Here is a 26,759-nt window from a genome sequence, read left to right as displayed (position 1 = left end):
ACTTGTGACGTGGAAGAGCGAAATCACGGTGTGTGACAAGAAAATTCTTTTATGGAACTGACGAAAATTTTGAGCCACATGATAAGTTATCTGTAGATTTAAGCAGTGGTGACGATTTATTAGGTATAGCCTACTGTTAAAAGATATTGCGTGACTTATATTAGCTGGTGAAATATACATTTATGTAGCCTACACTCCTGATTGCCCTCGTTAGATGATATTTACCTTACTGGTGAAAATTGTTAAAAATCTTTTTCACCAGTTTATTCAGTTAGTAGCCTGAGGCTCTAACTAACTTTTTTTTGCACAATAACACCCTTCTAGTTAATATTACACTATGTAACACAATTTTTGTTTTGCTACTTTTTTTAATGCCCCTTTTTGTTTTTTTGGGTGCCGAGTTCAAAAATCCAGTTAGTTTTTTCGTACCATCGTTACTTTTTGAGATATTCAAACTTTTTGTTTCAGCTGATGTAGCAAATTGTGTTCTACTCTTGCAATAGACTTTAACTCCACATCAAAGTTTTGTTCGGTTTATTAAACGAAAAAGCCAGTTTAAAATTCTTACTAAGGAAGGCTTGAAGATAAATGTAACATTGTTTTTTCAAACAGTAAGAGTCATTCAAAAATGTACTTTTGAGTGAGCCTTTCTTTTATGACCACTCCTGTCTTGCCTAACCAAAGACCAAATATAGTCTCCCATCAATGCACTGTCCCAGCAATCTTTATATAGTTTTTCCATTGGCTCAATACCTGGTAGGCTCTACAGTCTCTCACCATGCTCCTCACTGAAGTCACCAAGATTTTCTTGAAAAAAATCCAGATGGAAACATAAAAAATGAAGTTTGACAGACATGTCACAACCCATGTTCTGGTAACTTTTCATAAGTTTTTCCACAAACTCTTTGTAATTTCGCTCCCTTTTATTTCCCAAACATCCATCAACCACTCCTCGAAATGCTTGCCACGCTTCTTTTCCTGTTTTATTCATTTTTTCTTCCAAGCTTTTACACTCTAACATTGTGTTTATCTGGGGATCAACAAATACTCCTCCTTTTATTTTGGTAACTGATAGTCTGGGAAACATTGAACGGATTTCTTGAAAAATTGTCCCTGAAAATCCAAAGCTTTGACAAACTGATTTACCAGACCTAATTCGATATGAAGTGGTGGTAGTAAAACTTTTTTCCAGCTTACAAAAGGCTCCCTAATAACGTTGTACATTCCTGGGGTTAGTTTTTCCCCTGTCGGCCAATGAATTTTCTCATTGTGCTCACAGTCAGCTTTAGTATTCCACAAGCACAAAAAGCAAGAGTATTTTGTGTAACCACTCTGCAGACCAAGCAAAAATTCCAACATTTTTAATTTTTTGAAGTCACCACCAACATACCATTTAAACTGAGCTAACTGATTTTAATGAACAGTTGCTTGACGTTTTGTACTCTTCTTTCATCTGTAATGAATAAGCAAATGGAATTGATGGATATATGTAGCCATTATGAAGTAACATTGCTTTAAGACTTGTGATAGAACTGTCATTGAAAAGCCGCCACTGAGTAGGATCATGATCTATTCCAACAACACTAAACAGTCCTTCCACACCTTTGCAATAGCAAAGGTCTTCAATAACATCAAAGTAGGCAGAAAACTCCAAGTGCCTATTTCTGTTGGCAGTACTCTTAAAGTCATCACTCCCACATGCCCATTCACTTCCTCAAGTAAATAGGATGCTTATTTACAACATGATAATGCTGATAGACACAGATCATAGCAATCTTAACCGCATAAAAAACCTACAGTTAACAAAAAAACGAAATTCATTGTATCTTGATAACGATCGATGATAGAAAAAAAAACTGATAGCATTTTTGGAATCAGCGCTTAAAAATCATACAGACACACTTAAAAATGTAGCCAAACAAACTTTTTTTAAAATTTTGTTACGTAGTGAATTAATAAATTGTATTAAATGCAAGTCGTAAGCGTTTGGTTTCACACAGTTGAAAAACTAACATAGCTCACATACTATTATATCAGCGGTGAATCTAGAATCTGGGGGTGGAGCGATTGGAGCGACGTATTGCCTAAACTATCCCCCTAAACTCTGGGAAAGTTAGATATCAGATGTGTAGTTGTCGAGACCTCGAAACTCGAATGTGAAATCAAAGTAACTAAGGCTTTATTAAAAAGAGAATTGCAAGTCGTAAAATAAAATATAATAAGTTAGGCCTACGTACGTGACTGTAAACTATATAACTCTTAAATAGGTAGATTCTTAGTATTGAGCTACCGACCCGCCCACACTATGCTTATAACTGAATGACGTCCTTCAGATGAAACCAACATACGAACCAATTAAGGCGGCATGAATATGTGCAAAGCAGAAAAGGAATGTCACCATATTCTCCCCCGGTTAAATAAATATTGAGTAATAATAATAAAAAGTAATTTCAATGTCGATAACTACAAAGTCCCGTCGCCATATCTTTGTGAAGGTCTTCTCCCTCTCTCGTGGAGCGCCTGATGTTCAGGGTTTGTGAATCAGCCTCTACGGAAGACGTTTGCTGGTGTCCACCGTTTTGAATATCGGTCTCTCTTTGCCGCATTGTCACTAGTGCCTATGTAGAGTATAGACAAACGTATTCTTGGTTGACATAATGGTGATGAAATGGATGTGACGTCCGACGTTGCGGCTTGCTCAATTTTATCGTTAGCTGGGTTTACTTGTGGGTAAGGTGCAAGGTCGGAAGTTGATAATTGATATCGTACTTTCCTTTCCATTTGGATATTTAACTCGAGTGAAAGTGGGGTTCACCATCATTAATTCAACCGGATCGCAGACTGGATCGTCTTCGTTTCGCACAAATCGACGTAGCAGTACGGTTCCTTGATTTAGTAACCACGTATGCATTTAGCATCCAAGAGTTGTCGGTCTTGGAAAAGAAAACATTCTTTCATGTGGAGTTTCGTTAGTGGCCGTACACAACAACGACCTAATTCCGTGTAGGGCTTGAGGAAGAACACGTTCCCAATGTTTTTCTGAGATTTTGTAGGAGGATAAAAGCAGTTTTATGGTTCTCAAAATTGTTTGATTGGCTCTTTCGGGGGCGCCCTCCTCGTGACAAAGTGGCTGCAACAGCATAGTCGGATGCATCGCACTCAACCTCGAACGGCAGATCTTTGAAGATACTACTGGGAATATAGCTTTAACAATTTCTTGTTTTAACTCTGCAAAAGCAATTGACGCCTTAGCGTTTAAAGGGAAATCGGTAGCTTTAAAAAGGGGGCCAGCTTTTGCGGAAAAATTCTCGATCCATTTGGAGTAGTCTGCAAACATGCCACACATTCTTTTAAGTTCTCGAGGAGATTTCGGTGGAGGCATGTCAAGTAGCGGGCGGAGTCTTTCGGGGTCCGGCCTCACTTGATTGTGGGATATCTGTTACCGAAGCAGGTTTATGGTTTGCTGACGCAGTTTCGACTTATCTTTGTTGAAAGTTAATCCTGTAAGCTTCTCGGCATTTAGTAAAGCTCTAAATTTTGGTCGTGTTCTTCAATCGTCGCGTTAGTAACTGTTACGTCGTCAAAATATGCAAACGCCTTTTTTAGCTTATGGCGTGGAATAAAATCATTAATCATTCTTTGAAAAGCGGCCACACCGTTTGTAACACCAAAAAGAAATCTTTTGTATTGATACAGGCGGCCCAAAGCTTCAAACGTAGTGAATGGGCGTTCCTCCGCTCGAATCGGTACCTGGTGGTAGGCCGACCGTAGATGGAGTGAGCTATAGTATTTGTCCTTTCCAACCTTGTTGACAATGTCCTCGAAGCGTGTAAGCATCGAGCAAAGTGAAGCGATTGACAGTTTGCGAGTAGTCGACTCCTAAAAGACGATTTTCTCGGTTTCGCACCACTATAACGACACCACGATAATCAACTGTACGCCTATAGAATGTGCAGCAAACTGTAACCTATATACTAAGTAACTTGTGATAATATTATAATAATAGTCAAAAGTAATATGCAGGTTGTGTAACATATGGAATTCTCGTCTTTGAATATCGAATCAGCGAAGCATAACACTGTGTGGTAAACGATTACTTCCTGCTTATTGTGTGAGCATTATGAGTTATTCATTCTTATTTTGTGTGCTAAAAAGATAGCTGTAATATAATTCCTGCAGTGGCAGCTTTATTCTGTTGCTGTGCCAATGTTTTATCTAGATCCATACCGGAAATACTATTGATTTATTCGCACCATTCAACTGCAATAATGTCCGTTGTATCATTTTATCTGTAGATGTATGTTAAACAATGCAAAACTCTGAATAACATTATGATAAAAACGCACATTTCGTTTATGAGGATGTGCGGTATGCGTGTTGCAAAATTTTTCACGCCCAAACGATTGATTGCGATTTTCGTAATCTGTGCGCTAGTACTTGGGAGTGGTTTAGTCTTTTACAAACTGGTTTTAGAGCAAAGTGTTGAAAGGCTGAAAATAGAGCATGTGTTATCAGTTGCAAGATTTCCAGAGCGTCAGATTTTTCCTTTGCCTCAAAATTTTCAGTTTAAAGCTGAACAAGAACAAAAGGAAAAATTGATACAAAAAGATGAATCATCATCAAAAACTGAAAGTTTAACACAGGAACATGAAGACGAGTTCATGCTCAGAATGGAAAGACGGATGAAAGAGAGAAGAAAGCTTTTAAAAGAAAAATGCGAGGAGTTAGGTATGGAACAGACATTTCACTTTTCCTGTAAACTAGGCTAAAACAAAACAACTGGACCCTATGCATTACCCTACTTACATCACAGTCAAAACTAAATACAACAACCAGTTAATAAACAAGGCAAATCGCCTATAGTGCATGCGGCTGCAGTGACATTTCGTGGAGGCTATAACTAACCAACAAATAAGAGCACTAAAATCGTAAGGACATCACATTGTTGTCCCTTGAGCTTAAAATGTTTCTATATAAGAACACTCATAAGACAAAATTGGCTGAAAAAAAAGTTTACAAAACTAAACCAAACAACGATTTTTGTTTTTTCCGAAAAATTGATTGGCTGCGCAGAAACATATGAAGCCTACTGTAGTAACTGTACTGCATGTAGTGTTGATTAAAATAAACAAGTTCTTGTGTATGGTAAGTTATCACTGGTTTGTTTGTTTGCACGCATTAGCTCTCATATGCAGTCGCTTACATTCTGATAATATTTTATAATTTTGTATGGCACTGGAGTAGCTAATTCAATAAAAATCGCCTTGTAGGAATTCGTAGGGTCGTCTGGGGTACATTTTGTTTGGATTTACCTATAATGACATTTGTTAGCACTGACACATTTTCATAGACAGTGACACTTCATGTGGCACTATAGGCAATGTCTACTGATAAAAAGTTTTTCATGATAGTATAAATACGAATACAGAATGCACCTATGAAAAAACTTTTCGTTATAATTCAGGTTTGCCTGACAAAACTGAAAAAAGAGTGAGGTTTGTTTTATCGCGGCCATACAATCTTACATATTGCTTCGTTCCCAAAGCAGGCTGCACAAATTGGAAGAAAGTAATACTGTTGCTAAATAATTACGTGTCGTCGTATGAAGAGCTGGCAAAGGTTTTACTACATTATGAAAAAATATACTATGAACTTGTTAGCAGATAGAAACCTGCATCAAACTATAACACAGTAAAGTATATAACAGCATAGCGTTAAAATCTAATTTCATTGTTGATAGACGCAAAACACCTAAACATATAATTTACACTATGCCTTATTTTCACTTGTAGTTTCATCATGACCACATTCATGGGATTGTAGCTAAACAATATCGAACAGATACCGTTGGATTTCCTAAGAACACGGATCATCACTTGAAGATGATTGTGGTCAGGGATCCATATGATCGCTTGCTATCTTCTTACAACGATAAACTTGGACCTCATTCAGACGGAAGTCGACCCCAATATCATACAACTTCGGAAAAAATTCACAACAATTACCAATCACCAACTGGTTAGATGTAAATTTACGGTACACTGTGTAGGCTAAGCTTAAATGATTAAGACGTTCAGTTATACAGGTTTAGGGTGAGCCATGTTTGAGCTTTTCAAGATAATATTTTTTATTCAGCTATCAAGCAACCTGCATTAGCGACTTTTGAAGAATTTATCAACTATCTTACCCAAGGCACAAATAGCATTAACACAGGAACAGTAAATAATCACTGGACTACTTATAACAGCATATGTCAACCCTGTGCATTAAAATATGACGTAATCTCTCACCTCGAAACGATAGACGAAGATGCAAGGTACTGCTTTGTACTAGTAACCAATTTAAATATTATTTAGACTGATGAGAAATTATATAGCAGTCCTAATTGCTCACTCGATGTAAGCTCGTCATTTTCGAGCTGGTGCAGTAATGGCATATGGTCCATAGGGCGTAGTCAGTTAGCTAGTATCAATAGGAAATTTTAGATTATCTGTATTTACGCAAAGAAATACGTCAGAAGTATATTTTTACAACTAACTATACGACAAACTTGTTGAGTATAAGAGTACAGCTTATCTGCATAGTTATGCAATTATGTGAAAACCTAGGTTTATACCTAAGTAAGCTGGCTGATCTCAAACCGGCCTAATAGCTTACGATCAACAGTTATAAGTAACTTTTTATTCATCATATTGTATTGCAAGCGAAATATTACTTCTAACTTCTAACCTATTAGTAATTTTATGCGTTTTTATTACAAGCATAAATTACTAATACAAAATTTAGTTCTTGGCTAGTTTCGTCAATTTACGATTACAATTTTAGGTACGTAATGAAACTTATAAATGCTCCGAAAAGAATTTCTTTCCCTACTGGATATGGAAAAAGTGGATCAAGCTCAACTAGTTTGGAGAAAATATTGAAAACATACAAGCATCTGGAATCGTCTTTGATCGAAAAACTTTATGAAACATATCGCAGTGACTTTGAACTTTTTGGGTACAATGGAAGTTTACTCTCTCAGTGAAAATACAATGAGCATAGTTACTTCTCTTCGTTTATACTTTTTTTAGGCTGCTATTTTCAAAAAGTTAGGCTGTTTTATTCCGTAGGTATTTACCATTAAAATAACATGATTCTCGGAAAGTAAATAAATATACTGCTATAACTTGTCATTTTGCAAATATTTGTGGTTTGCAAAATTGATAAAAATCTTGTGACAATGGAAACTCATGCGAATGCCATCAATACAACAAAATATTATAGTTATAGGAGATCAAGTGTATTATATTCATGATTTGAGTGCTGATATAGTTTCCCGAATTTTGCTTGTGCCGCTTATGTTCGGGAACTGCTAAAACTATTTTTCGGTTCGTAGTCTAAAACTAACCTAGTAGAAAAGCTATCTAAAACCACTTAATGGCAATGGTGGTCAGTCGCGAAACAGTTTTACTTAAAGCAGTCTACTTAAGTAGAGTTCTTTTATTTTGGCTTCTTACTTAAGTGGTGTTGTTCATGGGTACTTTTACGTTTACTAAACTAGTTTCCAGTCTTTGAGTATACATTACCAAATGCCAAAGTAGAAAGTGGTCACTGTTTTAGTTCGAAGATACAATTTTCATTTGCATCCCATCCTCGTCGCCAAATGTCGTGTTTTGTATTACATTTGTATTCTATAACATAATCCGCACGCTAGTCACAAACACGATTCTATATAACTCTGAATTAACCCGGATGTAAACATAGACATTGTGATAATATTATGATAATAACCAAAGGTAATATACAGATTGTGTAAGATTTACAATTCTCGTACTTATGTGTCGTTTTAGCAAAGCGTAACACGAGTCACAATCACTTCGTGTACCATTGTTGTGACGTAATATTTGTGCCTTTCTTGCATGCGTCTAATTTGCCAGTGTAAGTGTGTTAGCGTATGCTTTTAGTCAGTTTTTACAGTAACCAGCAACCAGCAATTTAATACAATTGAATATAGCTAAGCCAAAATGCTAAAACATTAACTGTTGAATGAAATGCTGTTGATGTGCCAATGTTCTGTCAATTTATAATCGTATAAAGTAGAAACAATATAATCAGTTTATACAATCAACATTCCTGTGCAATCTACTGATGAGTACAAACTAAAGTAGCTCAGTGTCAAGTTGGACAACTTTGGTTGTCGGCAACACAAGACAATCAGCCTTTAGCTGAACAGTCGAGTCTAGGGTTGATAAAGCAATACAACGACCTTGAGGCTCATTTACTTCGAGGACAATAAACATTCAGACAATCATAGATTGTATTGGAGTGACTGGTACAGTCAAGTTCAACAACAATAACCAATCATTCCATTACAACATCATAAGACAATACAATAAAGATAGCACTTCAATACACTACATCCACATCTGCACTAAATGTTTATATACAGTCTACAACTTTTGTTTCACGTAACAATGAAGAATGAAAGTCTGCCTGAAGCTAGTTAGCTTCATAAAATTATGCAGTTTCCTGCATTTGCTTTTAGCAAGCTCGAGTAATAATTTATGCTTTCACAACCACATATTTTTGATCGATAACTACTTTTTACTTGATTAGTTTGAAATGTGCTACTTTCTTCTTCATACTTGAATAGTTTTGAACAGTAATAGTTCTACATGCAGTGGAGTAATTTTTTCTGGAGCACCAATACTTTTAATAAAGTAACTTTTGTGGTTACTTTGACCTCCAGTTCGTAATGTAAACTCATGTTTTTATTCAATAATTAATTGTAATTTTATTCTCTCAACCTTACATCGCGCTTCTTTGAAGCGAGTTGGTTGGCATATTTTAGATTCAATGTGAATATATGACTTCAGGATATTCAACGTACGTTGGTGTATAGTCCGGCTTATTAAAGTTATTCGAAAGCGACTTACTGGAAAAGCGAGGCAATAGATACAGTATCCTTGAGCCAGAACCGAACCCATCTTGACTTCTTGTAAGGTTGTAGGCCCTATGTCTTTCTTGGCAGCACTTTCACAGAAATCTGTCGGCCAACACTTAAGAGAATAAAAGTGTATTGAACCAGTAATTTAAGGAACAAAATAATGAACAACTGAATGACTTGACAAACAATGAACACAATACAAAACAATGTAGTCAACGCAAAATTTCCAAGGAATCTAAAGAATTCGGAAACAAAGAGATTAAACGGTGGTGACATGGTGCCAACCGCCACAAAAACATGACTCCAATCACCTCTGGTCCTTAGTGTCACACTGCAAAATGTGGCACAGGTCGGTTTACACAAAATACATTAACGTGCAAATCAAACATTTTAATTTTTACGCTGATAAACGCTGTTTTGCGTCAAAAAACGTCGTCTGATGGATATGTGATTTCATTGCGCAAGCTTTGACCTTGTTTTGTAAGTACTGCATACATCTTGATACGTTCTTTTCTCCGTACAATAAGAAATGACGAAATGTCCCTGAGCAAACTTTGCAGTGTGTTTTGCAAAAAGTATTTGAAGGCTTGCAGAAATGTTTGTTGTCCTTTTGCTGAGTTATGACGATCTGCACAGCAATAAGCATAGTTTTAAAATTATAGTAATTACGCTTAACAAATCTTATTTATAAACCTTTATACAGACCAATGACATAATAATATAATACCGGTATTATATGTCATTGTACAGACAAATGAACAAGTGTTTCCTGCGTCTGATTGGCTTGTGACGGTTACGTCACGAGTCATGAGTTGTTTTTCGAAATGCCTGAATTTTATTTTGAGATCTGCAATTCAGTTGTTGACCAGATTTGAATTCTCCTTAATGACGTCAGATCATTTCATCGATTGGACTTGTGTGTCACATATATATACTGTACCGATGTAATGTTTACAATCTTTCCTTTTAACGTGATTGATTTCACATGTTACCAAGCGCAATGTAACATTCAGTAAGATTTGCCCAAAGGCAAAAGCCTTTGTGTTATAATAAACAAAATGGGAACTTTATAATTTAGTACCTGTATTATATATAGACAGAATTTAAGCAACTAACAGCATTATAGTCACGCAATTTGAAAAATGAGATCTCATACCATCGAAGCAAAAGTAAAACAAGTTATCAACCATCAATCGTCCTCGCTCATATTCTAACAATTACCGCCTGCATACGCAGTCTTTACGACAGATGAGTTTGTTGTGTAATACTTCACACAAGTAATACACAAACGAACGCTTTTTATTTGTCATAGGCTAATCAGACAATACAAGATATCACAACCTGGTCACAAGTCAAGTTCTTTCACCATCAGTTCGTTTGTAATTTTAGAATAGATATTATTTATTTGTTTCTTTATTTTCTCGTTCACCTCTATATATACAACCAAAGGATACGCTCCCTAAAGCACAGGTAGCTTAATGACAAGTGAGTTGGAAGGCACATAACGGGCATAGCTTATGGGTACAGGAGAGGGAGATCGGGATATTCCTGTCACGACTCACAGATAATAATTATTATCTGATTATAATCAGACTCTAGTAAAAGTTCCGTGCTCTTCTCATCTGGTACAGCATGTAAACCCACATTACCATCATAATGAGAAACGTTGATACAACTTGTATTGAAGCGAAGGAAACCGAACTGAATAAATCTCTCCCCAAGACGCCCGCGTTTGCATAAGAAGTCTATACAACACTTTCAGGCGATTAGCTGTAGCCCTATGTATAAAAGTGTGAAGAATGCTGGTGTTGTAAAGGGAAGTACCCACTGCCACAACTGTAAGGTATTAACCACCACAATACCATTACTGTATTAGCTACATAGTCACTATTTCACTGGAAGTAGGTCACGCCGCCCATAGGATAGGCAGTTACGTATAAAAATGGGCATGTAAAAAGTCCAGGATCTAGTATGCAAGTGAACATACAGATGACGTGACAATTTGAGTAGCAGGTGTTTTAGTATACAAGTCAGGATTTACGTATGATGATTAACATATGATTTTACTGTGAAATAGGCTAATTATGTTAACCTATAGAACTTTATAAACCTATAAATAGTGATATATAATTATAATAATAATTATTCTATCTATAATTTAAATTAATACATCAAAATAATTGATCATCGATTGCAACATATCCTTTAAAACCAACGCCGATTTATAATAAACAAACGAGTAAAAGTTGGTATTTTAAATGCCAGATTTTAATAAATTATATACCAAGTTCTGATGGAGTTATCAGTGCACGCCGTTCCACCAAAGTTTGTGTCTTTGCACCCACAATTTGTTATCAAAAACTATCATACTTGGCAGTCAGGCCTTTGTTGCACAGTGCAGGATATGTGACTGAAGAAATGCACAGATTAACTGCAAGAATTCTAAACAGTTGCTTGTATTAGACCTCCCGACTGCACTTTTCGGCCTTGTTTGACAATATCTTGAGTGCGCAAAAGGTTTGTAATTGCACTTCAAATGTGCTATCACAGGCTGTCAAGTGCAGGTTATGATGTTCTAGCAAGTCCCTGTACATCCTGATTGCTATAAAACCTTCAATAAAGGCTGCCACTATTTCATCGGAAAAATATCTTGAGTTTGAAGCTATTTTTCACCTTTTCTTGTTAACCTAACTTACATGTTCAAACATAGTAACCTAAATCTATCTTTTAATCTAAATCTAACTCCAATGAAACCTTATATAGCTAAAATCAATTTCTTGCATGAAGCCACTCTTCCAACCTAACCACCTTTCTGTACCAACAGGTTGGGTGACCTACATACGGTGAAATAATCACTTCGTTCATTAGATGATGTAAATTCCCAAAATGCGTAAAAATTGTGTCCACAGTTGATCAAATGGATAAAAGACCTGGGTCTAGTATACAGGTGCACAACCACAGGATGCCTTTGTAAGTTTGTATACTAGACTCCAGCTACTCAAATTGTGACGTCATCTGGTTTTGCACTTGTATTCTAGGCCCAAAGATACATCTAAATGCGTATCTGTGTGTATTAATGCACCTGAAATATTCAACCACACAAAACTGTACTTGAGTGCACCCTGTAAACCGGCTACAGTTATGTAAAATAACTAATATTTATGATAAAATACTAGGCAGACCAATACTGTGCTTTTATGTCAATAGATTTTTGATTTTAATGTTTATATGTTAACATTAAATATGTCTAATGTAACTCAAAATACAGAGGAAGAAGCAGAACATCCAAACAGCGATGAAGGTTCCTCTACAACAACAGGTACAATGTGTATAGATTTGTATTTTAGTACTAGCATACAAGGCAATATTTTCGGTGATTTTGTTAATGCGGTATGTCAGTGTTGGATGTCAGCCATCACCTAAACCAGCACCTAAAAAGTATGTATTTCTTTCTCAAGTTTGTCTGAAATGCTCTCCTCCTACATTCCAGTTATCAATAAACGAATTTTCTAGTGTTTATCACGTTTTATGCATTATATTTTATTTCATTATTTTGGAAGCTTCCCTTATTTGCCACAACCCACAATGGTATGAACTGGTTTGAATGGTGAGATCTCACTCATATTGCTTAGTTGAAATTTAAGTCATCTCCACATGTTCTTTTAGTTGATTTTCTGGGGTCATTATTGTCTCGTTTCAAGCTTGCCATGCCAAATCCTGCAGGAGAGGAAAAAGACGTTGAGAAGCCAGAACAGTTGCTTCCAGAAGTTTCATTTAAAGGGGTGGCAGAATACTTAGCGTCTAATAAATGTACGTTCAAATGCTTAAAATTATTACAAAACGTATGCAGATGTATGCATCTTGACCAGAATCTATCATGCACAATCTGAAGAGTTCATTCTAATATTAGCTTCTTTTAAATATGATTAACCAAACTCTTACTATGTGCTTATTGCTTGCTATTAGCTTGTTACTTGCTGTTGTAGACTTGTAATACTCTATGGAGAAGAATGTGGTACATGCACACGTGAGATGTGCACGTTAAACCTTTCCTGTTTATGATAAACAAACAAGCTAAAGTTTACTAATTTGAACACCAACTTTTAATAAATAAATCGTGCTTCTGCATTTCATATTTGAACTTCATTGAGCTTAGCAACCTTAAATACGTTGTAAACTAAGTATATAAAACAGTATTTAAACTAATATCACAAAAATCCAATATGAATTCAATTTTCTTTGTTTCAACATATATAATGATATATATTGTTTCAGGTAAAAATATCATTACAATATCTGGAGCTGGAATATCAACCTGTACGTATCTAAGAATTTTGCTGTGTTTTAGAGATTATTGGTTCGATGCACTTCTTGCTTTAGAGCTGTTTAGGTTTAAAGGAAAAAACTGTTGCTTTGTATATTTTTACATCGATAAATGTCATAAAATATATTATTAGTTACATACTCTCAATATGTATTGTATTTTTATATACTCTATATATACCTCTGTTCATATTTTTCATAGCTGCTGGAATTCCAGACTTTCGAAGTCCAGGTTCAGGTCTGTATGACAATTTAGAGAAATATGATCTGCCATCGCCACAAGCCATATTTGAAATTGGTTATTTTAAGGTGTGTTTTTAGTGTGGAATATAAATGTTTATTATTTAGTTTTGATATTTTTAGAGTTGTCAAAATTTAACAACTACTCATAATAGATATATGATATATATATATATATATATATAATAACCTCAATGACACATAATTTTTGCATGTTATGTCATGACAATATTGTGCTGAACTGTTTGTACTGTTAAAATGTTGTTTTAAATTTTTGGAGTAATGATATTTAGAATAAATTAAAAGGTTTCGGTTTCAGAAGTAAGTTATGTTGCAGGAAAATCCACAACCTTTTTTCACTCTGGCAAAGGAGCTTTACCCAGGCACATTTAAGGTACTGTATAATTAATCAAAGGTCTACACTGTCTTGGTATGTAAGTTCTACAGTATTACTGGGAATCTATTTTAAATGTGTGGTTGCTGGATACTTAGCAACCTAAGTTTTGCATTTGTGCGATAGAACTCATCTAAGTCACCACCAGATGAGTTCAATTTTATGTTGTGTTTGCAACTGAAAAGTAGTGTAGGATTTGTTTCCATATTGTAATGGTTTAACGTGGCTAAACTTTTAACTTAATATTTAATTGCTAAGCAGTTTATTATTATTAAAATCTTTTTACAGCCCACCTGGTGTCATTATTTTATCAAATTGCTGGAGCAAAAGGGGTTGCTTCTAAGAGCCTACACACAGGTACTTTTCACGTTAGTTGTGGTGTTCTTACGCTCCATAATAACATTTATTGGTTGGTGGTAATGTGTGTGTTTGTAGTTAGGAAAAGGTGTATGGAAAGTTCTCATGTTAAAAAATATTAAAAAGCATACTTCAATGAACAATTGTATTTGTCAGTATGTATTGTGCTTTTTGTATGCTAGATTTAGTAAACCATAATGAACTGCGGTATAATCTGTATCGTCTTAGCAATTTTATCAGAATGCAAAGCGTTGATCTGTTTGTGAGGTGATATATGAGCTGAATTTGTATTTAACTTGCTAACTTCATGATACCCTTGATGTTTAACTCGGCATCTTTCAAGTCAGAAGAAAGTCATTTCCAGTCTTTTAGCATCACTACAAACTGCTTGCATTGGTTTTTGATTACCATATCTATCTGTTTACAGAACATTGACACACTTGAAAGGGTTGCTGGAATAAGTGGAGAAAAAATAGTTGAAGCCCATGGAGCATTTCATTCTGCCCACTGTCTTGAGTGCAAAAAAGAGTATACTCAGGAATGGGTGAAAGGTTAGGGTATTAGAAACAATTTACCTAGATTCTATGTGTTGCATTATAATTTTGTAATATATTTGTACTGTACAGTAAAGTACTGTAGTGTATATTTATACATTGTAATTATATAACTACAAAAATAACAAATTAGGTCATAAAGCAATTCTTTAATCATCTCTTTATAGAAAAAGTGTTTAATGATGAAATTCCTCGATGCAGCGAATGTGAATCACTTGTTAAGCCAGGTAAGAATGTTGCTACTTCCCTTGTCGGGTCGTTTTCTTTAAATGCAATTTTTTATGTTTTGCTATGGTATAGGAATGTGAAGATTATTAATGGAAAGTAACAAGTCTACTTGGCATTCCAGTTTTTGTTGTGAAATGTTTAATTTGATCATAAATTATATTTGGTAGCTGGTTTTAATTGATCAGATGATTATTGAATTTTTATACCAAATAATTAGACCTTTTCTTTGTCTTATGCTTTGATCCTGCCAAAAGGGCTCTAGTCAGTTGGTTTAGTTTTTTTAAAAAAAATTCACTAATTGTTATGCCATGTTCTCGTTACATTAACTATTTTTAGCCATTGCAGTTTCCTTATAGATATAGTCTTCTTTGGCGAGGCATTACCAGGAAGGTTTCATGAATTGCGGATGAAGGACTTTGAAGAATGTGACTTGCTGATTGTGATGGGAACATCTCTAAAAGTTCAGCCTTTTGCTTCTTTGATTGGAAGGTAAACGTTTTTGAAGCGATCAGATAATTATAAAGATTTCTTTTTGATAGACTCTTACTTTTGATCCATTATTTTGTTTATGACTAATGCATCAAGAAGCAGGTTGATTTACTTTTGTTGATGAATAAGATGTTGTTATCATGACCATATTTTGTTTCATTCATAATTGTCACTATTAGCCAAAAAAACCCTGTGTATACAAAATGTAAAATTGTTGCCAACAACTTCAAGTTGAGAGTAATTGTGGTTTATGAGAAATTGCTATACTTTCAGTGTGAGAGATACAACTCCGCGACTGCTAATGAATCGCGAGAAATGTGGAGAATTAGATCCCTTCATGGCCCTTATGGGTTTCGGTGGAGGAATGGATTTTGAATCAGACAATGCCTACAGGTATGTTAGAGCAATATCAAGCAGTTAGTACTTAGTACAACTTATTACATAAATTATAATTGTACTGTGCTTCTAGAGTCCAATGAATGGAGGTCGAACATTTTTTTTTATTGTGTTATCTTTCTGTTTCATACTTACAACATACCTAAAATGTTAGAGTGTTTTTAGCTTGGTACATAATCAGTTTGAAAGGCTATAGAGTGGCTAAAATAATCGCTTAGCTCATTTTCAAAGAAGTAAGAGCAAATTTCGGTTTTTCTCAAATAACTTTTTTTCTAGAGCAAATATACAGTTAAAGTATATTGAGTGGTAATAGGAAACCAGCCATTCTGCATCTTTTGACACCTTGATCGTAGCTCTAGCTCAATCAGTTGCCAAGATATCGCCAATTCAGAAAAAAGCACCCACACCGAAACTTCAACAAGGGGCTGCAACCTCAAAATGAAATCATAAATCAAAAAAAGTTTCGATTCTTTCATTGTGCCCGAAATACCACCTAGGGAGACCTCAAGCTTTTTCAAATTCCAAAATGGTGAAAAAACTAAGCATCCTAGGGTATCTGCCCCGCGATCGTTGATTCCTATGCGTATCTGGTCCTTTGTGAAAAGAATGTGGTGATGTCTAAACTTGACGAACCATAATATCCAACGTGAACAGGCAAGGAAAAAAAGATATGGTGTACACAAGAGGAGTAAACATATAAAGATTCCAGAAAGGGGGTTAATTATAGCGACAAGATAAAAGTTAATCCGTGTCTGGCATTGAATAGCCTAGGTATAGTAGATTGGACGTTGATGCTGATCATAGGTGATTGGCTGTGTGAGAGTTTGTATGCTGTCGTTTATTTTTAGTTTCATGTCCTGATTGGCTGAAGATGGTATGACTGGAATGGAGTGCAGGATTGCCGAGTGCAAGGTGTTTTCATAGAAGTTTTCAGCTACTTCCAACTTGTTCATTGTTTTGTGTAGAGGTTTTGTGGGAGTCATCAAGCCTGGTCTTCACGTTTCTGCTTTCCAACTGGTAAACGTTGTCCTTTGCACTGAAAAGTGGCTAATGTGGGTTTTACATTTGGTAAAGTTGAGTTTAAAGTTATGATCCATTCTACTGTTGGTGAATCGGCAAATTTCTTTCTCCAGCTGGACAGTTATATCTTTAACTCTAAGATAAAGGAGGTTGGTGAAGAAAGTGCGGAATGTTTCTTCGTGTTGGTTTTTGGGATATAGGGGTTGCTTTTCTACTGTCATAATATTCCTAATATAAACAATTGTTTTTGATATGTTTTTTAGTTTTTTTTTGTTTCGGTTTTGAAGATTGTTTAAGAGCTACATATATTGCGGGGACTATTTGAATTATAGTGTCTAAACTAGGCTTCTTTTATATTTGAGGTGTGAAACTTGCCTATTTAGTTTAGCCACATGTGGCCCGCAGACAGATTTTGTACGGCCCGCCAATACTTCCGGAGTTTTGGTACGCTGTATTTTTCAGTGAAAAATTTGAACTTGGTAAAATACACCTATATTTTATTTGAATAGGTTGCACAGCCTGAGATATACACATTATTGGGGTGCTAGTCAATATGTGAATATTATGGGTTGATAAAATCCTTTTATGGCTAATACAGTATTTTGTGGTGACACATACATGCGATGATTTTAACCTTTTGTTGGAAGCACAGTTGCAAACAAGTAGAAACTATCAAAGACCACGTTATTAATCGTGGGGCAAAGTAACAAATCGATTTTAATATTAAAGTCAGTTCTTTGCTCACACTTGAGTTAACCCCAATTTGCGGCCCCCAATGTTCCCCTTAAACCATAATGTGGTCCTTCATGCTCGCAGTCGTGGACCTGGTTTAGAGAATGGTGAATGAGAATCTTGTAGAGAGAATCTGAAAATGAATTTGATCATCGCATTCAAACTCTTTAGTAGGTAGAACTGCTGGTGTGTATTGTTAAGGTGGTGAAAGAGACATTCTTTGTGTACTAGTCGCTAGCCTTTATGTTACTTTGTCGTTTTGTGTATAGAATTACTCATTGAATTTAAATGCCGTGTCCATGTATACATTTTACACAATCAAATATGGTCCTCAGTTGCCAGTTGCTTAAACTTAGAACATTTTTGAGAGAACAGTTACGTCAATTGATACAAGAAAATTACCGAAATGGTGTTTTTTGATGTTTTCAACATATTCAATGGTTAAATTGATTTCATGATTTTGCAACATAGCGAAGACCTTATTTTATTTGGTCTTGCTAGTTCACTCTCCTACTGTAGATATTACGGACCGTCTAAATAACTGCGGTTGTGTTTAAAATGAGTTAACGATAAACTTAATACATTTGGATATAAATAAATTCTCTTGACTCTTATACTTATTTTTCAAAATGCTTCTTGGTTTCTTCAGCTTCTGTTTCATGGAGTTGTTTAAACCCAACAATGACAAAAGTTGATTTTGTTATTTTACAGAGATGTTGCTTGGCTTGGTGACTGTGATGATGGCTGCAAAGAATTATGTTCTCTTCTGGGATGGCAGGAGGAACTTGAGACACTTGTTAAAACAGAACATGAGCAAATTAATAAGGAAACTAAAACTCAGAGTTTGAAAAGCAATTCCCCCAAAAATGGGGATTGATAGCCGTAAAATAGCATTAATTATTTATAAATTTATTGATAGCCTTTGAATATGCCCCAAAGATCGGATACTGTTTTATAATAGTCTTAGTTATAAAGCCATGCGTTTTATCTTTGTTTTTTTATTTTTAGAAAATTTTTGTGTGTTACATGCGGTATGTAACTCCAGCTAGTAATTTCTTACTGCTTATTCCTAGGGATGTGCCGAATCGAACACAATTCTGAATAATGCGCTCGAATATTGATCAATTTTGTTGTTTAATTCTCGAATAAACCTCAACGTTTCCGGTTGATTAATGATAAACACGATGGAACGTTTGTGAGTAGCTTATGTGTGGTATGGAAAAAAGCAGATTATAACTTTTGGAGAGTTGAAATGGCTTTATTATACCAACTTGTTGCAATGATAACAGTTATTACTGTTGTGACCAGTTGCAGTATGATTTTCTTGCTTGGTGCTTAAGCATGATAAGCAAAGTTAGCCGATTTGCATATGTAAGAATATCAAATCTATTATTTGCATTCTTGCCAATTCAAATCTTTTGTCATGTGACATCCCTACTCATTCCTAAACTCCAATGAGTGGTTACAACTGTTATAACTGGTCGATCGAGTGATAAATCACATTTTTATTGCTATTTTTTTAGAAACTCGTAAACTTAGTTTAATTTTATTTTAATCCAGAGCATTCTGTTTTAATAAAATTAATACTTTCACACTTGAACAGTTTTATTGTCTATTTAGGAAAACCGAATTCAACTACTTACGCAATTAACAGTGTGATTTTCTGTCACTTAAGCTAACTTTCAGTCGAAATGTGTGCGTGTAACTGGCATTTTGTAACGTATGTACAATTGCGCATACCCTGCGTGATGTAAGGAAAAGCCCCCAGGTATATTTCAAGACCGCTTGAAATATAGCTTTAACTCTCTTATCTACATTGCATATTATCCTTGGGGATTGCTAAGATTTTTGATACTATACTAGTTTTTAATACCCATATAATAAGTATTTCAACAACAATCTGTAAGCGACAAACAAGCGCTGGATCGGCAAAAAATATATTTTAACGGCAACGACCGACAGTTGGGCATCAATAGTTTGTCAAATAAATAAAATAACGTAAAACCACAATCATAACCAAAAACATAAAAAATACAGAAGCGAGAAGCCAATAAAAGCTAAAACTATAAATAAAATAATCTAAGCTATACTCGGATGGCAAACTAAAGAGCTGTGTCCTGCTCGAACAAGAGTAGCAACTGCTGATAAAGAGCGTGACGTAGCCTTAGCCAGAAGTGGTTCATATAAAGAGTTTTAAATTCGTGCAATACGATATATTAAACAACGTGTATCAGTCGAAATTTGCGCAACGGTTAGCTCCGTAACCGAAGCTCGACCGATGAAGTTTTAGTCGCCCAATGACAGACTTTCCCCAGTCAGAAGACAATGATTATGATAACATCCCAAAGGATCAGGGAAAAAAGTTGACAACAAACTTGGCTAGATGACGAGTAGCAAGTAAGAACGAAAAAAGAACAGGTAAAACCACATATACAGTAGGCTCAATTGGGGGTAAAAATTTTTTAGTGGTATGACGGCTTCCTTGTGTAAGGCATAGCCATTTGGCTCCACAAAAATGAAAAGCATTAGCTTCCGGGTTCTACAAAAAAAAAAAACGCTAACACACTGCGCTAAATCGGGTTTATGGTTTATTAGGCAGGCCTATGTTAAAGATATTTACTAAAAATTTGCAGTAAGCGTTAATCGTTGAAGGTTCTATTTTTGGAATCAGAGAAGGAAAACATTTGTTTCACTTTTGGACCAAAAAACATGCTTTATTTTTCCGTACAAGTTACGTCAGATTTGTGATTAGAAAATACGTAAAAACAAAACAGACTATTGTAACAAAAAAGCGAACCAACAACAATAAGATTATAATTTTATATCAACAGTTTTAAAAAAAGAGGTGCGATTTCAAGTTTTCTCTATAACAGCTCTTGGCGGTCTAACGCCACATTGTTGTGTGCCCACTACTTCGGCAAAAAGATTGTTTTTACCTAAATTTGCTAAACTTTAAACCTAAATCTAAAAATGTAGACATATAGTTGAAAATTGTGATGTTTCTATTTAAAAAGCTTAAAAACAAAAAATTTAAATGTAGTAAAATTTTTGAGGTAAAAACTTAGCCTATATGGAAGCGTTTAAGCTTCCATATAGGCCTAGGATGAATTTTAAATTGTATTCGCTTTCGTCATTACCCTATTTTAAGCAATGCGAAACGTGTAGCAACAGCTGAGCACCATGTTTGAGGAAAATTGTTTTTACCGTCTATGCCAGCGGTTCTTAAACTTTTTTGAGCGCGACCCAAATCTGAGTTTCATGATCACCTCACGACCCAAACCTATGTCGCGACCCATTTTAATGTCCTATAGACCTATATTATATTATATTAACCTATGTCGCGACCCACCTATGTCACTATGTCGCGACCCATTTTCTGACCCTCCGCGACCCATGTTTGGGTCGCGACCCATACTTTAAGAACCCCTGGTCTATGCTATATATTTCGCTATATCGATTCCCAACACCTGGATGACGATGTAAGTGAGTGGGCTTATACATAGGAAATCGGCAAATAAACTGGGTCGTTCGGTTTCAGCTTGGGAAAATGTCAGGTGTTTGAGAAAGGTAAATACAGTTACTTGAAGTAAATAAATTAACTTGGCTAATAAGTCAAAGATGCGTTGTTATACTAATAAGGTTTAATAGAAGCCTAGGCTATGTAGGCTACCTGGCCAGATCTATAGCTTCTAAACCTCAAATGGTATTGGAAGGTCAAATGTTTTAAATTTTGTTAGCAGTTAAACGTAGCTTTGAAAACAAACCACTCCCCTGTCACGAGGCACAGAAAAGTGGCACCATCATTGTTTTTAAATTATTATTCGTGTTTCTAAACTGCTTAGACCTATAGATTGACGCAATGGTACTCTAAAACTCTGAAAAAAATCTTATGAGTGTGAGTGAAGCGACTAGCAATATATCCTATACTATAGGATATAAGTCATCAACCGTAAAAACAATGAGATTAATGCATAAATAATACAGTTATGTTGTGGATAAATGATGCAGCAGTTATATTGTTGATAAACATCCAATCTCTTTTTACATCCAAAGGAGTAAGTTCCTGTTCTGTCATCTGTGTCGTCAACAGGGCAAAACGTAGAAACCTTTTAACTCCAGCAGGAATCATGAAAGTTGCATTCTTTGGATTTCTCCTTTCTGTTGTAAATTCTGGTGAGCTGGCGTGCACAGTATGTATGTTAAGCCTATATGTTGAGGTGATTTAGCCCTGGAGTATAGGCGTAGGCTTCCGCTTTAAACGCATATTGTTGTTGATGTAACTGTTTGCAGGCATACCTCCACACTTTGTGCTTTAGAAGTTTAAATTGTATTCTACGGTATTTGCCATCCATCTTACGAAACATTGTCGTCTTATTGAAATTTTAATTGGATAATATTTTTACCACATGGTAGCTGACTGGTATAAAAGCTCCACTGGGGATATTTACTAAAGAACAAAATTTGAAAATATCATGATAAACAAGAGTTAATCGTTTCTATATAGCCTGATAAGGGCAAAGTCAAAGACATAAGAATAACTTGTAATCTTTGAAAAATAGGTAACAGAAAGCCAATAAATTTCCCAACAAAGTCTTTTCAAAGAAAGAAATTACATAATCTGCATGACCATCTAGAATACCTGCAGCTTTCATACCTTCAACAGCAAAGCAATAGCTTATTTATCGCAACTTCTTGACGGTACTGTTCGCTGATGCTTTTTTCGACAACTTGTGGAAGGCACATGGGTCTATGTAGTTTAATCAGTGATACAAGTTTCTGCACATCGGCAGGCTACTGTCATAAAGGTATACGTTTCATGTTTACACAGTTAGGTAGCAGCATGCAAGTCCAATACAGGAACTTATGGCGGCCCCCTTGCCGATTTTAAATAACTTAATGTAGTAATAATAGCCAAATAATAACAATAGCGTAAATCAAATCTGAACGTTTTGCAAATCAACTCCCATAAAAGCTTTGCTCCGTGGTAGGCTATTTTTTCACCAAAGTATTCTGTTTCAACACAAGTTGAGAAATAACTTTGATTTGCACAGAATAAAAGCCAAATTGTTATTTTTGTTTTAGAACTAAGCAGCGTGGGGCCAAACGCAGTCGCATCGCTCGCATTGGCTTAAAACCGGCCCTGCGCGAATCCATGTTACACTATACGCGTACGCCTTTACCCAAACTCCCCTAGTGCACGATAATTAATAGACTTAGAACTTAGAAGTAGAACATGTCTACGAAACTGTAATCGTGGTATATATTAATCAAGTAAATGTGAAACCCTTCATGTGTCACTTGTTTTGTTATTTAGCGCGGTCAAGTGATCTTAGTTGTACATTGCAAGAAGGGACCTGTTTGGACTACAGGTACTACTTTTGCACAGCAGGTTTCGAACAAGGCCTTTGTGACGGTGATTCAAACAGAAAATGCTGTCTAGAATGCGATCAGACATGTAATGTCTCAGTTTTTACATTGCCAATATACTTTGTGTTTCTCATTAGACATAATCATGGTCCCCTTTTAGGCTTGTTGGAGGAAAATCAATACGCACAGTGTTGTGATTCAGAATGTACTAGCGATGGTGGAAAATGTCAACTAAACAATAACTACTGCTCTGGTTCTTACGCCACCGGAAAGTGTGGTGGTCCGTATAACAGACAATGTTGCTCAACATCTAGCAGTAAGTGTTTATTAGGTTAAACCTTCCGGCATTGCTGTAATTTCTCAAGTCAAATGTACAAAATGACTCGTTTTGATTTGAGCCATGTTATGATAGATATATGGCAAGTGCATGAAGTACTGTAAGTAGGCTACAAACATAGAGTTTTACGTAATAAAACGAATATTTCCATAACAAACTTCTCTCCATAAACTTCTCTGAAGGAATATATCATTGTATTCTCTTTACCGTTAATATCTACTTTTATAGAAGGAATTGATGATCTCGCTTATCTTTTGCACGTAGTAGTTTTATATTTCACTTTCCAAAATGTGACGCCAGGAAAAACTTTAAAGTCAAAGACATCGACTTGACTCGAAAAAAGATGATTTGGCTTTAAACCTTTTAGGCTTTCAGCAAACGATTCATAGCGAAGCTATTTACAGAACTTCTCCAATGACTTGATTTACGTAACCTTCCATCTACAGAGCAATTTTTAAATTTTCATTGCAAGTTTTTAGAGCATGCGATATACACAATTACTCAATATCATAACTAAAGTTTTCAAAATATTGTTGCTGATAAAATAGACGCCCGTATATAGTCCAATTGCATGAAATTAACGGCAAATTATGGTAATGGCTGTGATGTATGCAAACATTCTCTACACAGCCGGAAGTTCAAGTAACACTGGTTGTTATGGCGACATAGAGAAAGTAGATACAACAGGAGCCTCGAGTGCAACTGCCTCTCAAGACAATCTATATTATTCTGGTAACTTTCTGAGTTACTTTTTCTTTCTCATCAGAAAAAAATTTAAGATAATCCGTGGCGTATATCCGTATAAATAGCAGGCTACAGTATATATTTTATTATAAAGGATGTTTAAACTTTATTGTTTGAGACATCTCTTAAAAGTTGGTTGGTATTGCGATGTTTGTTGCATATAGGTGTGCCAGCATCAAGGAAAATGGCCGAAAATGATTTGACTGCAATGTCGCAATATAAAACCAAAATTGTTCAAGCTGGTGAAAAACTTTGCGCGGACCCAGCGATTATAGCAGGTAAAGCAAATGTCTGAGTGAGTTGATTCGAAAGTTTTTAAAGAGGACATTTTTATGCATATTGCAGGAATAATTAGTCGAGAAACAAGAGCTGGGAAAGTGTTAGGGTCTGATGGTTTCGGAAGCGATGGACATGGTTATGGCTTAATGCAGGTGATACCGGATTAATAAGAAGGTTTATTTACGTTTGCGATGTTTACACAATTTTTTAAAAATTTCTTTCCAAAGTTTTCTGAAGGTTTTTGAACCAAATTGATGATTGTAGGTCGATGATCGTTACCATACTCTAAAAGGTGGGCCTTATTCGTTGGAACACATAGAGCAGGGCACAGGAATCCTCATTGACATGATAAATGGTGTGGAAGCAAAACACAGAGACTGGACTCAAGATATGGCCTTAAAGGGTGGCATTTGCGCCTATAACAGTGGGGTTTCAAACGTCCAAACATACGAAAACATGGACGTTGGCACAACCGGCAACGATTATTCCAATGATGTGACAGCACGTTCTCAATACTACAAGGAAAATGGTTACTAAATAATCAACTGAAGAAGTTAATTGAAATTGATTTGGTTACTAATTCGCTGGTACAGGTTACAGAAACGCTGATGGGTGAATCGTAATCAGGTGAAAATAAAAGTTGATGGAAAATGCTTAGTCTACTTATAACTGAACAACACCAAAATATAGAGACGTTTCTAACGCCTTTTAAGATTGCAAATACAAAACTAAGATTAGGCCTATTTCTCATTTAGCATAGCAAATGGTTGATACTTAACTTAAGGCTATACAGTATATTCTTAACCAAAATTTCTCAAAATGAGGGTTGTTAAGGCTGATTGACGCAATGGCCTTCTGCGAAGCATGAACAATTTAAGTCATGAGACAAACAAAAACGGAATAAAATTATTTTAATACTTATAAAAACACGGCTCAGGGGTTTAAAGAAAAATCGAAGAGCTTAACCGTGGCGTGTCAGGCTCTATACCAGTGGTTCTTAACCAGGGGGGGCGTGAAGCATCTCTCAGGGGGGGGGGGGGGGGGGGGCGCGAGCTCTACAACAATTTCAATTTTTTTAAATTTCTTTAATGTCCTACGAGTTAAACCTCGTGTCCTCTGGAGTTAAACCTCGCATTAAAAATCTAGTCGCTAAGAAGCAGTGTCAAGTATCTCACTGATATGTACAATAAACAGACAAAACTGCAATTTTGTTAGTATGATACTTATTTAAAATCTAGGGGGGCGCGAGGCAAATAACCATTATTGAAGGGGGGCTTGATAGAAAAAAGGTTAAAAACCACTGCTCTATACCTTCTTATACTGCACGAAAATATGACGTCTGTATTAAACGCCGCATTTAAAAGCTTTTCCGGTTTGTGACTAACCTGCTGGGGCAAAACAATGCTGTAAGAACGCAAACGTAATTAATTATTAAACGTTGGTCGCTTTATGCATGCAACGTTTTGGCACTTAGTTCAAACCATTTTGGTTTGCCATACATAATAATATTGGTTGAAAAACTTCACAGAAAGTAACAAAATTATCTAGCAGTAAGTGCGGATTAAAACAAACCTTATAGAGTTACGAACTTGCAATGAAGTAAAGTAAATTCAAATCGGTCTTGTAAACTTGACAGTTTACTCAAATAGCCTACTGCATTTTTATGGCATCATGCGCAAGCTCAACTTTTCAATGGGTGTGACTCCAAAATATACAGGTTCGCTTAGAACGCTTAGACAACTTGAATCCTTTGGACCGCTTGGATCGCTTAGTTCACTTCCATCGTTTTGACAACGTCGATCCCTGGGTTGGGTTGAAGCTGTAAAATTTATTTGAAGTCTATAAGGTATCGCTATGATAATACACTTCACAAACTTTAAGCAGTAATTTTGAGTTTGAGTTTTTGTTTGCGTTATGTTCAACAGAAGTCGAACGAGTGTTTTTCAAAGTATTGCTAATGTTAATTGTTGCACTTTTACCACCTTGATGATTTGCGCATGTTCATTCCAACTGCTTATATAGGGCTGTTAACAGTTTTTGCGACGTTTTGTCCACGCTTTGACCACTAATTCATATTGCGCATTTTGTTAGAAGTGTTAAGAAAAGAGTTCGAAGCACCCTAATTAAACGAACGGTTTCAATTAAACTTTCCAGTTTCAACCCGTTCACAAGTGGTCCAAGCAGTCCAAGCAATCCAAGTGATCCAAGCGGTCGAAGCGAATGATCCGAACGAACTTAGCGGTCAAAACTTACGAAAAGTAATCCAAGGGAACCTATATATTTTAGAGGCACCCATGCAGCAAATGGTTACATCAACATCAAATTTCTTCAAAACTGTTCGCTGCTCCGACTTACTAATCGCTACAAATA

At 35.7% G+C, this 26,759-nt stretch overlaps 3 protein-coding genes across 5 annotated transcripts; all 3 read left to right on the top strand.

The window, feature by feature from the left end:
- The first annotated feature begins 4,237 nt into the window (after positions 1-4,237).
- LOC143468846 (carbohydrate sulfotransferase 10-like) lies at positions 4,238-7,047 on the top strand. The gene is made up of 5 exons (XM_076966285.1): positions 4,238-4,728; positions 5,465-5,619; positions 5,793-6,018; positions 6,136-6,316; positions 6,826-7,047. The coding sequence occupies exons 1-5, from the start codon at positions 4,296-4,298 to the stop codon at positions 7,025-7,027; spliced, it is 1,197 nt and encodes a 398-aa protein (XP_076822400.1). The 5' UTR covers positions 4,238-4,295; the 3' UTR covers positions 7,028-7,047.
- Positions 7,048-12,092: 5,045 nt separating this feature from the next.
- LOC143468847 (NAD-dependent protein deacetylase sirtuin-2-like) lies at positions 12,093-19,254 on the top strand. The gene is made up of 11 exons (XM_076966286.1): positions 12,093-12,248; positions 12,596-12,739; positions 13,205-13,246; positions 13,455-13,561; positions 13,830-13,886; positions 14,175-14,243; positions 14,671-14,794; positions 14,965-15,024; positions 15,382-15,514; positions 15,788-15,907; positions 18,374-19,254. The coding sequence occupies exons 1-11, from the start codon at positions 12,158-12,160 to the stop codon at positions 18,537-18,539; spliced, it is 1,113 nt and encodes a 370-aa protein (XP_076822401.1). The 5' UTR covers positions 12,093-12,157; the 3' UTR covers positions 18,540-19,254.
- A 1,956-nt stretch (positions 19,255-21,210) lies between these two features.
- LOC143468954 (lysozyme g-like) lies at positions 21,211-25,042 on the top strand. 3 transcript variants are annotated; one of them, XM_076966445.1, is made up of 8 exons: positions 21,211-21,229; positions 21,716-21,835; positions 22,977-23,117; positions 23,190-23,345; positions 23,997-24,098; positions 24,275-24,388; positions 24,456-24,541; positions 24,654-25,042. In XM_076966445.1, the coding sequence occupies exons 2-8, from the start codon at positions 21,790-21,792 to the stop codon at positions 24,924-24,926; spliced, it is 918 nt and encodes a 305-aa protein (XP_076822560.1). In that variant the 5' UTR covers positions 21,211-21,229; positions 21,716-21,789; the 3' UTR covers positions 24,927-25,042. The 3 variants fall into 3 exon arrangements, with proteins under 3 accessions (XP_076822560.1, XP_076822559.1, XP_076822558.1); XM_076966444.1 differs by lacking the exon at positions 21,211-21,229 and adding an exon at positions 21,337-21,557; XM_076966443.1 differs by lacking the exon at positions 21,211-21,229 and having other exon boundaries at positions 21,611-21,835.
- The last annotated feature ends 1,717 nt before the right edge of the window (positions 25,043-26,759 follow it).

This window comes from Clavelina lepadiformis, chromosome 8 (genome assembly GCF_947623445.1).
Source record: "Clavelina lepadiformis chromosome 8, kaClaLepa1.1, whole genome shotgun sequence".
Lineage (NCBI taxonomy): Eukaryota > Metazoa > Chordata > Ascidiacea > Aplousobranchia > Clavelinidae > Clavelina > Clavelina lepadiformis.
The sequence above is the reverse complement of the archived record's forward strand: the minus strand, read 5'-3'. Positions and strand labels throughout refer to the sequence as shown.

Coding starts and splice junctions, on each gene's coding strand:
- LOC143468846 (XM_076966285.1), top strand. CDS start 4,296: ATGTATGTTAAACAATGCAAAACTCTGAATAACATTATGATAAAAACG. Junction 5,620..5,792: donor CGTATGAAGAGCTGGCAAAG/GTTTTACTACAT, acceptor TTTCACTTGTAG/TTTCATCATGACCACATTCA. Junction 6,317..6,825: donor ACGATAGACGAAGATGCAAG/GTACTGCTTTGT, acceptor TTACAATTTTAG/GTACGTAATGAAACTTATAA.
- LOC143468847 (XM_076966286.1), top strand. CDS start 12,158: ATGTTAACATTAAATATGTCTAATGTAACTCAAAATACAGAGGAAGAA. Junction 14,244..14,670: donor TTCTAAGAGCCTACACACAG/GTACTTTTCACG, acceptor ATCTGTTTACAG/AACATTGACACACTTGAAAG. Junction 14,795..14,964: donor TACTCAGGAATGGGTGAAAG/GTTAGGGTATTA, acceptor ATCTCTTTATAG/AAAAAGTGTTTAATGATGAA.
- LOC143468954 (XM_076966443.1), top strand. CDS start 21,649: ATGTTGTGGATAAATGATGCAGCAGTTATATTGTTGATAAACATCCAA. Junction 23,346..23,996: donor ATGTTGCTCAACATCTAGCA/GTAAGTGTTTAT, acceptor TTCTCTACACAG/CCGGAAGTTCAAGTAACACT. Junction 24,389..24,455: donor GGACCCAGCGATTATAGCAG/GTAAAGCAAATG, acceptor TGCATATTGCAG/GAATAATTAGTCGAGAAACA.